This window comes from Haliotis cracherodii, unplaced genomic scaffold, assembly GCF_022045235.1.
Source record: "Haliotis cracherodii isolate W230 unplaced genomic scaffold, xgHalCrac1.p SCAF_21, whole genome shotgun sequence".
In the NCBI taxonomy this organism is placed as follows: Eukaryota; Metazoa; Mollusca; class Gastropoda; order Lepetellida; family Haliotidae; genus Haliotis; species Haliotis cracherodii.
This window is the reverse complement of record NW_027266277.1, coordinates 13,645,580-13,659,151: the sequence shown is the minus strand read 5'-3', so window position 1 is coordinate 13,659,151 and position 13,572 is coordinate 13,645,580. Positions and strand designations below refer to the sequence as shown.

Below are 13,572 nucleotides of genomic sequence, written 5' to 3'. Positions count from 1 at the left end.
AACATGTCTGAAATTGAGAAAAGAAAAGAAATATAAAATTTAAACCTATGTTTAAAGGGGACTTTGCAAATTGTTATTTCAGCATTTGTAGCAGGTTCACAAGTTTTATGTAAATTAATACAGGTTTTGTAATAAATAAAAACATAATGATGTTTTTTTCTCCAAAAATTGAGGGAGTCAGCTTACCATGTTTATAAAACAAACTTCAACTTTTAATGTCTAGAACACCTGGAATGTTTAATCTCTGAAAAAATGAAAACAACAATGAAAATAATACCTAACCTTGTGTAGAAGCTGCTGCATGTGAAATATGTGTAATTAGATACAATACATACAACCAACCCAGCTTTGTTTACAGTCAATACAGAGTTGTCTTTTCCTGATAGCATGAAGTGCATTATGAAGCCAGCATGTTTACAATTTCCATTGTGTAATGACACACTTGCACTCCCAAGTACTTAACTGCCCTAAATAAACAGTTTTGACACTTCTATACTTACTAACTCCACTGTTGTGTTGATTGTAAACTCTTTCAACAGCCATGCACGTCAAGAGAGCATTAAACATTAATCCCATCCCGTCACAATACCTGACAATACCAACACTGACTCTTTCCATGATGTGAGGCCGTGGATGGCCCAGACGTCTTAGGCGTGACAATTTGTTGAACAGAAACCTATGATTGTGGGTTCGAATCACGGTTCACTCCGATTATGTTTCTGGGTTTATCAGCACCATATGTCGTGAATCAAACCTGGTTCTTCGTTGTGACGAGAGAACGCTTTAACCACTAGGCTACCTGACCGCCCCCTGTATCCACTAGACCACAAAAGAGGTGGAGAAACACACAAAAGAATATGGATGGCTAATGGTTAAGTTTTCATATATTTACATGTGGTTCACTTCAACCGTTGATGATCAAAAGTCCATCAACACAGTTGTACCGCTCTCCGTACCACGAGGAACAAGACAACACTGCCAGTAAATACATCCACACTCTAACAACATATTTACAACACAGTGCACACTGACCTACATGTCAATAATAAACAAACTGAATTGGGTGAATGGAATGGCAATGTATGTTCTCAAAGTTTCTGTCATTTCAAAGCATTTATTAACTTCCCTTTCTGTAAATACAACCCAACCATACTATGCAGAATTGGAATTGTAGCCTATTCTAAATATATTTTCAATATTTTATCAGGAAATGGAAGTGATACAATAATTTAGATTTGAAAAAAAACAACCCACAAAACAATTGGTTATAGGGCAGGTGAGAATCCCATTAAGGCTGGACCAACTTAATTCGTTTTACCTGCCACTTCCAAACCACCTCTTCCCTCCAAAAATGGCAGCAGAGAATTTTTATTTTTAAAATAAACATCGCGCTTCACAGGGCGAGGTCCCATGTCAGAAACGGGATAGAATACTTTGTGGTGATCTGCTCTATTTTGACCTATGAATCTGTGATGAAACATTTACCTAGTCGTCCCTGGGAAACATAGTTTGGAGTGTCTGGTCCTGTTCTCATTTGGATGTAAACTGGTAAAAGCATTTTTTGTAAAATAAATATCGGTCATTGTAGCAACCACAATAACACTTACCTCCAGCAGGAAAGGCAAGACAGGGATGAATGTTCCGGTAGATTTACTCAGCGTGTTCAGACATCGTACACAGTGGAACCGCAGCGGGAAATATCTCGGTGAGGGGAGCAGTCTGTATTCAAATTACAGAATTGTTTGTTTGTTTGTTTAAAGCCACAGTCAGCAATATTCCAGCTGTATCAGCTAGCGCTGGCTATCAATATAGGTCTTAGAGATCCATAATCGTGAACTAAATATTGATCAATTATCGACAAATTTTGGACGTAACTTTTAGCAAATATACAAAAAGCTCAGAGACAAAACAGCATATTTCACGTCACTGAGTTATGCATAGATAACTTTTTGGACATTAAGGGTATAACAACATCACTTGTTTCCATCTTTGGCAACCTATTTCATCACAATAGTTTATGTAAGATTTTATCCATGACACAATTTTCATATCGATTATTGTTAATAATTCTTCTCATCAATGATAATTCCGACTATCATTTTTTTTAGCCAGCCCTAATATGAGCGCCTTGTAATAACTAAGTCTGGGCCTGATGAACCAGTGATCTGGGTACCGATGACACGCAGTCAACAAAATCACCAAGAATAACCACCCAATCCACTTTGTCACCTGGTACAACAAGTAGAGCTTTTGCTTGTTAGAGACGTTTGGAAATAATTTGTAACATAAATGGTGTCTGACAGACACTCGTGTAATAATTTCTACTTAACAACCCATCATCACACTTACAATACACAGGTCGAACATCTGGGATTTGGTTACGGAGATTGATTACGTTAAGCACTATTTTGCGCAGAAGGTCCGGGGTTCGATCCCCGGCCGCGTCATACCAAATTAAAAGATGGTACTTGTTGTTACCCTGTCTGGCGCTCGGCATTAAGGGGCTAAAACAAGGACTGGTCGGCTCGGAGTCAGTATACTGTGTCTGAGTGGGGTATTCATGTTAAACTGCGGCATGGTATCTCAGTGGGCTAGCACTAAAAATCAGCATCAGTCCGGACTAGTACAAGCAGCCACACACACACACACACATGCATATACGTTGCTATATAAGTGCAATAATCTTGGATGCGACGTAAAACCCAATTTCACCTCACCTCACCTCACCTATTATAGTGAAACCATGCACCAGAAACCTCATTGGTTCTCAAAAAACACTTCAACTGAATCATTTATTTCTTCTTGTGAAAGAAATTGTTTTCGGGGTTTTAGGCAGGTTGGTTTTGTTTTTGTGTGATTGAGTTGTATTTTAGGGGGAGTGGTTATAGTTAGACCCTTTCTTGACAGTATAATATATTTTAAGCCTTTTCAAGGAAGATTCAAACTTAGCCCTCTTCAAGGACAGACATAGGTTTGTCAGCACCATACCCGTGCTCGTGGGTTTCACCGAAGTGGTAAACGTCTGAGACCTGCATCACTTCGAGCTTTCCTCCCACATTAAGCCGACATGCTGGAACCCTTTTTAAAGCGGCGTTTAACCCAACTCACTCACTCACTCACTAAAGGAGAGACAGAACATTTTGATTATCCAAGCCTGTGTGATCCTGTGTAACTGGGGTACAAGAGATTTTATGGTAGCTTCAATCAACTGTGACTCACTTGATGGTGCCGATGATGGTCTGGGTGAGCGGGTAGATGAGTGGGTGGAGGACATCGTCAGACTGGGAGGCGCCGAGTAGACACGCCCACAGCTCCACACAGTGGACAAACTGCCAGTTATACACCGCCTGACACGTATCCTGGAATAAGAATCAGAGGAAAGAACATGAGATCGAATGTCAGCACTGGGCTTGTAGTGACTTGTATTACTTTTAAAGACAAACAAAACCTAATCATTGCTAATCAGACTCAAAAAAACAAGATGAAGATGAGTTGTATCATCACGTTTGATACATTTCAGTGTTATCATATAGTCTTTTACTAGACTGAATAGTAAACACTTCGGCCCTTAGGATCTTCCCTCCCAGGCAGGTTTAAATTTTCAACCATAACCTTGGAATGTGTTTTATCCTTCGCTTCTGGACTTGAGTTGCACTCCTTTTATAATTTATTCTCAAGGGTCTGGGAGACAGATGAAAAAAGGAGCCGTGGGCAAGCCTGAGGGAGGCAACTGTGCAGGATGGACAGTATGCCTTGAGTGAGTGAGTGAATGAGTGAGCCAATATCATGGCGCAGAAACCAGAACATTGGCTTCACATAATGTACCCATGTCCGAAATCGATCCGGGTCTTAGGCATGACGAGCAAACGCTGTAACCACTAGGCTACCTGATTGCCCCGATGCCTCGAGTATTTTGGATAGAAACTGCATCGAATACAAAGAAGCTGGTAATGTCACCTTCTTCTTGACGGTGATGGCGTTACGGAGATGTATGGCGAGCTGACGAATGTAGATGAAGGCGTACTGGTAGGCGAGCACAGAGTCAAGCAGGAAAATCTCCACCAGGGAGCGCTGCATGAAGTTGATCAGCGGCAACGTCGTCGGGGATGTGAACTTCACGTTCTTCACATATGCCATGTACATTTGCTGGAAAACATTTAATGATGTCAGTGATTTCCACCTTGTTTATTTGACAAAGTAAATAAACGGCATTTCACTTTATAGTAGTCTGCCATATTTTTAAAACAGATTTATATTGTTTACAATGTTGATATTTTTATTTGTGATGACCAGCTCATACTTAACATATGGTTTTTCCCTACTTAGCAGGAATACCGTAATTTCTTGAGTATAGTGCGCACCCATGTATAATGCGCACCCCCCTCTAGTGGGTTCAATATCTTGGAAAAAAAAAATTTGAATATTATGTGCTGAAAAAAATTACACCGTACCCCTTCAGCGAAATCCGGCAAACGAACGGGTGATGAGAAACTTCGTCAGTACAAATTCAAAATTTAAGAAAAAAAATCCCCAGACATGTTTATTTACCGTTTAAATTGTATTTTTTGTTAAGCTAGGCATTGTTTTATATCCAGGGATTAAGATTACCATGTGTATTTTCTATATATATCAAGAAAATAAGGTACAGCACAATATCTTCAAGGGAGACTAATTACAGGAATAAAACATAATATCTTTATTTTTGACAATGTTCTGACCAATGACCAGTGACTGAAATAACACCCTTTGTTCCATATTAGGCTTAAAAAATAAAAGAAATGGTTCTCAGGCAATAACTTTTGAAAATATAGTGAGTGTTGTTTTTTTTTTTGCTTGTTTTTTGGTATGTAACCAATTAACAGTTGTGTACCATCAACCTGGGAAAGGGCTTCTCTACATAAACAAGCATACCAACTCCTATTGCCGCCATTACCATAGCTGCACAATTATAATTGTTTATGTAGAGAATTGGTATAGTATGAATGAAAGGGAGAAATTGGTTGGTTTTCCATTTGTCTGCAATCTCGCACCAAACCAATCAAACAAACAAAATGGTTAATTTATCTAGGATATGGTCAGATGTAAATTTTTTCAATATAACTGTGATGGCATTCCCAAAGACAAACAAACGTATAAACGTTACTAAAATTGGGGTTAGAGGGTAAAGTTCAAGATTCTTGTAATGGCCACACCCACACTGGTGGCAACGATGATACCGAGAGTGTAACGTAGGTGTCACACGCTGGGAAGGGGTGGTATGTAAATAATCGAGTCTAGACCAGACAATCCAGTGATTGACATCATGAGCATCGATAACACATAATTGGGATGGATGACATGCATCAACCAAGTCAGCGAGACTGACCACCCGATCCCATTAGTCGCCTCTTATGACAAGCATAGTCGCCTTTAACGGCAAGCATGGGTTGCTGAAGACCTATTCTACCCCGCATCTTCATGTGGGGAGACAAGCATGGGTTGCTGAAGACCTATTCTACACCGAATGGGAGGGGGCTTGTGAACTCGGCAGTTAAGGGAAGCAACTCTGCACAGTGAACTGGTAGGCAGTTAAGGGAAGCAACTGAATTGTGGAGCATTGACCGAGGTTAACAACCAGCCACTTGAGTCTCTGTCCCGCTCACCTTCATGCACGGCTCCAGCATGGCATCCTGCAACATCCGCACCAGCTTGTTGATGCACAGGAACGCCAACACCCTCGTCGTCTCCTCCCCTGTACTCCACAACAGGATCATTTTCTGAAACAACAAGACATTAGGCTTAAAAAAAAAGAATCGGTTCACAGGCAATGACTTTTGAAAATATAGTGCGGGCGGGCCATGGTTTTTCTTTTTTTAGCTTGTTCAAACTAGAATATAACCAAATAAACAGTTGTGTACCATCAACCCGGGGAAGGGCTTCCCTACATAAACAAGCATACAAACTCTTATTGCCATCATTACCATTACGCGAGATGTGCAGTAAAGCAGTGCGCATTAAAGGGAAGTAACTGTGTGCTAATTGGATCGCATCGTTATTAAATATTAGGATTTGTTTAAAAAAATTTAAATGGAAATAAAAACGAAATGTGCGGCAGACTTTATGATGATGCAGGCGGTGCCTGTGAACCAAGACTTTTATTTTTTTTAGCCTTAGCTCAGATTTCTTTTCTCAAAGGATCAGAAACGACATTCCTTGACATCTTGCATGGACAGATGGATGGACTGGCTGTGTTCATTTTAATACCCCCGCGAAACGAGTTGTGGGGATAACAAAGCTTGAATGTAAATCAGTGAATCATGCAATGATGATGATTAAAACAATTCTGAAACAATACACATCTCTGTTTTGCTTCTTCTACTTCTCAGTCAGCCATTTTCCAGCTATGTCACACCAGCCTGTAAATATTCAGTGGTTGATATTATGAGCATTGTTCCAAGTCCAGAGTTACCATGTCACCTGTCCAACCAGTTCATTTATAGACCTCTTTCAGTAAGCAAAGGTTGCTTGCGGACTGTTATAACCAGTAATCGTCAGGGGCAATATGTATCTATACACTGAAGCATATAATTGTTATCTCATGGCTGAGTTTGAAATAGTGAAGGACAGTTACAGTCCTTCAAGAGTATTGAGAGTTAGAGAACGAGTATGGTTTTACAACGGTATTAGCAACATTCCAGCATCATCACAGCAGGGGACACCAGAAACGGGCTTCACATTTTACCCATGTGGGGAACTGAACACGGTGACAAGTGCATCCTTTAACCTATAGGCTACCCATTGCCCAGTAGGTTTAGACAATGGTGTACTGCCACAAAGTCGAAACGAACATACTTTAGACACCCAGAACAGGGGCATCAAACCCGCTGAGTGCCACCATACCTGTCTGCAACCCGTCCTGTCTACCCACCTTCAGCAATAGCCGGGCCACTTTGGGGAATGTGGCGTACATGGAGACAAGCTTGTGGATGTGTTTCAGGATCACATTCAACATGGCGGCATCCGAGAGGGCAGACAACAGCTTCAACAGAAAAGATGTCATATTCATTCACTGGTAGCACTGGAGGACTATAATTCTGAACCAGATGTAAATTCTTCAATTTTGCTTCAAATTGGATCTGCATAAAACTCACAGAAAACATAACATGTGAACATGTTGGTCTCGTTCAAGCATGACAAGCTACAAACTCTGAGGACTTACCAATTCTTCTGGACTAGTCTTTGAAAGTGAAGAATTTCTAAGGCCATATTCAAAGAGGCAGATCAAGTATTTTGAAAATTAGGGGTGCACACAATTCATGTCATAAAGTGAATAAATCCTCATGATAGCACTGACACCATTTGATATGCCAAGGGGATTGTAAAGTCTGAAAACAGGGGGCTTGAGATCGGAGACTACAGAACCCTACTTGTACAAGGGTTGGTTGGTTTGTTGTTTAACACCGCACTCAGCAATATTCCAGCTATATGACGCTGTAAATAATCGAGCCTGGACCAGACAATCCAGTGACTGACATCATGAGCATCGATCCACGCAATTGGGATCGATGACATGCATCAACCAAGTCAGCGAGACTGACCACCCGTTAATCGCCTCTTACAATAAGTAAAGTCGCCTTTTATGGCAACCTTTGGTTGCTGAAAACCTATTCTACCCAAGGTGAGGTGAGGTGAAATGGGATTTAACGTCGCGTCCAAGATTATTGCACATATATAGGGACGTGCATGTATGTGTGTGTTTTTGTGTGGCTGCTTGTACTAGTCCGGACTGATGCCGATTTACAGTGCTAGCTCACTAAGATACCATGCCGCAGTTTAACATGAATACCCCACTCAGACACAGTGTACTGACTCCGAGCCGACCAGTCCTTGTTTTAGACCCTTAATGTCGAGCGCCCGACAAGGTAACAACAAGTACCATCTTTTAACGTCTTTTGGTATGACGCGGCCGGGGATCGAACCCCGGACCTTCCGCTCTCCGGGCGGACGCTCTACCACTAGACCACGGATGCGGTCTATTCTACCCCAGATCTTCATGGGTCCAAACTTACAGTGAGCAGGTCGGTCATGTAGCTCTTCATGTCAACACGCAGCTTCTTCCACTTGGCGTTCTGGGCCGAGAATGGCGTCTGCTGTTGAGTCAGGTCGGGAACTTTGAGGATGCTCTGCAGTGCTGGGACCACCTCCATCAGACACAGACGAACAACACCGTTGAACACTGCAACAGACATGGTGTACATCAGGTGAGGTGAAATGGGGTTTAATGTCGCATCCAAGATTATTGCACTTATATAGCGACATGCATGCACGTGTATGTATGTGTGTGACTGCTTGTACTAGTCCGGACTGATGCCGATTTATAGTGCTAGCTCACTGAGATACCATGCCGCAGTTTTCACAGATATCCAATATGAGTGATTTAATTCCCATCTATGAATAATTGAGTCTGGGCCAGTTAAGCTTGTGATTGGGCCGGTTAAACAAGGTTGTCTAGGTAACCTACTCAATCAAGTCCAAGAGTCTGACACACAATGTAGTAAAAGTGCTAGGGACCTACTCTGAACAATGTCCCCAAATAATTGAGTCTGGACTGGACAATCCAGTGATTGGCATCGATCCACGCAAGTGGGATACGATGACATGCATCAACCAAGTCAGTGAGCCTGACCACCCAATCCTGTTAACGCCTCTTATGATAAGCATTGTCGCCTTTTACAGCAAGCATGAAGACATATTCTACCCCGCATCTTCACGGGGCCTGCCTGAATCGGACAAGCTGAGTGTTACTTCACATTGAGCAACATTCCATCAATGTGTGACACTAAGTGAGTGAGTGAGTTGAGTTTAATGCCTCTTTTAACAGTATTCCAGTTATATCGTGGCGTGTCAGCTTAATGTGGGAGGAAAGCCCGAAGTGATGCAGATGTCAGACGTTTACAACTTCAGTGAAACCCATGAGCACTGGTATGATGCTGACAAATCCAGAAACATAATCGGGGCGAACCGGGATTCGAACCCACAATCATAGGTTCCTGGCATGCCCAAGGGACGCAACTCTGCACAGCATATAGCGGTGCCTTAGACGACTGGGCCACCCATGCCCCCTGTCACACTAAGTAGTCAGGAGTACATGGACAAATTCACAAGGCTATACCCCATAGGGATTCTGTGTTTGAATAGGTCCCCAACAACCTATGCAGGCTGTGAGAGACTTAATGAATCGGTGGTCAGACCTTGTTGATACCATGCTTACATAATCCCACCAGTGCTCATAATATCAACCACTGGTTTGTCTGGTCCAGACTTGTTGATTCAAAGACTGCAGTCGTTGTCCTGGCATGTTGCTCAGTGTGACGTTAAACCACAAAAAAGTAGGGGAAAAAAACAACATTTACGTTGTTGTCATTCTCTACCCACCAGTGCTTCCTACGACCTTGTACTTGATTGTCTCCCCTTGCTTCTCACTGGCTTTCTTTACCGCAGCTTTGAAGGCCGAGATAGCTTCTCGCAAAACTGCAATGTTTGGGCTTGACTGAAACAGGACAAGAAATTCTTCAGAATGATGTTTACCTATTTTAACTTAAAGTTATAACGATAGGCTTGCGGAGTCACAGAGTCACAAGACCATCGGTACCATTTAAACCTGTCACTGAAATATTTAGGTTTCAATCTCACGCAGTTTATATCTCACCTCAATTGAATCGGACCATTTCTTCACCATCTTCATCGTGACCTTGGTCTGTTTATCACCGCTGACCTTCACTTCCTCTTCGTCATCCTCAGCATCGCTGTCGTCACTGGCAACCTGAAATTGATTGGCATGTTAATGCAAACTTTTCAAAAACAAAACTGAAGTCAGAGCATTTATCAGGGATTCAACTGGATTTTCAAAGCAGTCATCCAAATTGTGGTATATTCTTTCATCAAGAAATGCCACTCAAAGACATAACAGTCCAACCTCGCTTATCCAGACACTTGCCTTTACTCAAATATTTTCGGGATGAAAGGGTTTCCATGTATCTGAATCCCTTGTTAACTGATCAGAATTACCCCCACTGCCCAAATTCTACCGAGGTATATGAAATGAATGGCAGTGGGAGGATTTATTGTTTTGTAAATGTTGTATACAGTTGTGACGGAGAGGTCAGGACAACCTGCCACACATTAACATTAATGATAGCCGTGTCTAGCTCTGTGAGATGAAAGCTTATGTATATTAATTATATTTAGTTGAACTCATTCATGTGTAAAAAATGTTATCTACAAACATATTTATCATTAATGAACCTTTTGAGGTTGAAATTCTCCTTATGCAACATTTGTGATTATGTTCTACACAGTTCGTAATTTAAATTCACTGTCCAGATTTGGAAACCGGGTTTCCAGGTAAAAGAAGCATTTTAGGCAGTATTTATTCTTTTTCAGCCACAATTGCTGTATAGTGAACAATTTTATCAATTAGGAGTAACAACTTTTGTTTTTTTACATTAGCAGTGGTTTGATATAGATTCTTAAACTGTTCTCAAGCTGCTTGTACTAATCCGGACTATACCGATTTACAGTGCTAGCACACAGAGATACCATGCCGCAGTTTAACATGAATACCCAACTCAGACACAGTAGACTGAGTCCCAGCCAACCAGTCCTTGTTTAAGCCCCTTAATGCTGAGCGCCAGACAGGGTAACAACAAGTACCATCTTTTAATGTCTTTTGGGAATCAAACCCTGGACCTTCCACTCTCCAGGCAGACGCTATACCACTAGACCACAGAGGCAGTCAGCAACTGATGGGAGCAATGATGTGTACATGACAAGCAACAGACTAACATTACCAACAGGTACTTGATAGCAAACAGCACACAACTGTTGCACACAATTGGCATTCTAGAGTGAGTGAGTGAGTTTGGTTTAACGCTGTTTTAAGAGTATTCCAGTTATATCGTGGCGTGTCAGCTTAATGTGGGAGGAAAGCCCGAAGTGATGCAGGTATCAGACATTTACCACTTTGGTGAAACCCATGAGCATGGGTATGGCACTGACAAACCTAGAAACATAATCGAGGCGAACCGGTATTCGAACCCACGATCATAGGTTTCTGGCGTGCCCAAGGGACGCAACTCTGGAAAGCGAATGGCGGCACCTTGGACGACTGGGCCACCCGTGTCCCCGGCATTCTAGAAATTGGTGAGTAAATAAGAAAACATAGAGCTTAATGGATAACAACTTCTGGCTTATTGCATTTACAGATCTTTTGATACAGATGCCTCCACTGCTAAATGCAGTAAACCAGAACTTGTTATCCATAAAGTGGTCTGGGTTGTTTTTAAATAGCACACAGATAATTGGATGAAGTCACATGTACAGTAAGGATTCCGGATAAAGATGTAAAGATGTTGTTGCAAGCTTGTACACTTTACAGTAATTCGCACTGATAGTATGGACAACTGGAAGCCAGGATTGATACTAATTAAGTGTCTATTGCTTGATTGGATCTCTGAAAAACAAAACACAGCTATCAGTCCATCATATGTCAATTACAAATCAATCAAATCAGTCAAAATGTCCTACCTCAAGTTTATCAGGAAGTTTGTGAAACTTTCCTCCACCCTCTTCTTCATCATCGTCGGAACTTTCCTCGCTTGACTGCGCGAGAAGTACTTTCTCCAGATCCTTCCCATCATCATCCTCTTCACTATCATCCTCCTCTAAATCTGCGTCGTCGTCCTCATCATCTTCATCATCAACATCCTCATCAAACTCCAGCAACTTCTTGTCCTCAGTTTCAAGAAACTTATAAAACTCTGGATCTGCTTCCTTGAGCTTTTCGGCCAGACTCTGTTTGGATTTTGCAGACTTGGGAGCACTACTTTTTGGAGTTAAAGTTTTCATGCTCTTCTCAGAGGGTTTCTCCTGTTTCTTAACACTGGCAGTATTTTCTCTGTAATCAAAATATCTGTTCAGTTTTCATAGTGACTGATTCTTTTTTTTTTTCATTCATATAAATTTATTTTATGGTCTCTGAATTTTCATGCTGAATATTTTCAATGGTATTCATTAACATTTGACATTTGTGAAGAAAATTTATGGATGTCAACTTCTTTATTATGAGGAATATAATGTTTTGGAGTATATGCTTACTCCTTCATCAGGTGAATGAATGATATGAGGCAGAGAGCATATATATGTACATGTAAGGAGAACAAAAGTAACAAGATAACAAAAGGTGGAAACTTAACGAGGGAAGCCAACCGATGATTGGCGTTGATAGGCAATTAGCAATAGACAATGGAATCCAACACTTTACAGTAATTCGCACTGATAGTATGGACAACTGGAAGCCAGGACTAAATTATCACTGATAGGTAACTGGCAATGGGCAATTGGGGCGCCAGGGGTAATTAAAGAGCACTGATAGGTAAACAAGATGCCAGGGGTAATTAGCACTGACAGGTAAAGGAATAGCAATGGGCTGTTACCAATCAGTGCTAATTACCCCCTTTTGGATATCCTTATGCGTATCACTTCTAATGCCTGATTTGACACTTGATTTGACCATTGCCTAATAAAAACAGAAAGTTTACGACACAAATGGATGGAACGTAAACTGTTTTCAAGTCAATGTCAAAATCACCTTCCGTCTCCAAAGGTATTTATCGACCATGACGACAAGTGACACATATATTTGTGACAGAGGCTATCTGTCATAGGCCTCCATGTTTCGTTCTGTAAATTCATTCCATGACACGCAGGATGTGTTCGCGAACTTACGTCGGGGTCTTTGCTTTCTTTTTCTTCTTGTTCTTCTTTCCTTTAATATCAGGAACAGATATTGGCTCTAAAGACGACGAGTCATCGCTGTCAAAGTCACCAGACATGAATTCATCCACGCTCAAATCTGCCAATTTCCTGAAAAACAAACCACGTGGTCAATGTTGACATCGACTGCCCGATCAAGAAAATACTACAACACGGCAAGATGGAATGGATAGCTCACTTATTTCTACTCAGATCGGCCATTAACATAAGGAATAGATAAATGAGCAAGAAATTGGTCTTAACAAATGTTCACAAGTAATGTAATAGTATCTGTAAAATTCTTACCTTTTCGTAGTTGCCATGCTTGTAGAGGAGGTCGTCATTACCGGAAGTGACGTCCGCTGAAATTTGATTGGCTCGCTGACAGGATTGGGATTTCCCTTGCTTTCGTTTCCAAATGGCGGGGTTTCCAAAATAACACTGATTAAGATCAGAAGTCAACAGCATTCTGACACACACTTCTTCAAAGTTCTAACCTTGCATACTAAACACCGACCAGTTATCGCCATTTTTTTCATGTTACTTCTGTAATATTCCGTGTACAAAGTTGACTGTGTCAATAACTTTGATTAAATGCGCTTATTTCTGTCCGTTGAAAAAGTTTCACTAGATTTCAGTTATAACGGGACTGTAGGGAATAAAAACAGCGGAAACAGAAGTTTCCCTCGACCAACTGGAATATACCGACATCGTCTCAACACCACGTGCCACGTGATCGCGAGCACAGCTTCAGTTATACAAATTTACATTTTTTTAATT

General features: G+C 41.3%; 1 protein-coding gene across 1 annotated transcript in view; it reads right to left on the bottom strand.

Moving 5' to 3' along the window:
• Window positions 1–13,136, bottom strand: part of LOC139470730 (nucleolar complex protein 2 homolog) — a 233,703-nt gene extending 220,567 nt beyond the window's left edge. The window contains exons 1-11 of the mRNA XM_071253004.1: window positions 13,099–13,136; window positions 12,766–12,903; window positions 11,566–11,935; window positions 9,689–9,802; window positions 9,415–9,529; window positions 8,049–8,215; window positions 6,908–7,018; window positions 5,643–5,756; window positions 3,958–4,146; window positions 3,220–3,359; window positions 1,608–1,719 (exon numbers count right to left, since the gene is read on the bottom strand). Coding sequence (XP_071109105.1) covers window positions 1,608–1,719; window positions 3,220–3,359; window positions 3,958–4,146; window positions 5,643–5,756; window positions 6,908–7,018; window positions 8,049–8,215; window positions 9,415–9,529; window positions 9,689–9,802; window positions 11,566–11,935; window positions 12,766–12,903; window positions 13,099–13,136 — 1,608 coding nt within the window. The remainder of the gene's footprint in view (window positions 1–1,607; window positions 1,720–3,219; window positions 3,360–3,957; window positions 4,147–5,642; window positions 5,757–6,907; window positions 7,019–8,048; window positions 8,216–9,414; window positions 9,530–9,688; window positions 9,803–11,565; window positions 11,936–12,765; window positions 12,904–13,098) is intronic.
• Between the last annotated feature and the right edge of the window lie 436 nt (window positions 13,137–13,572).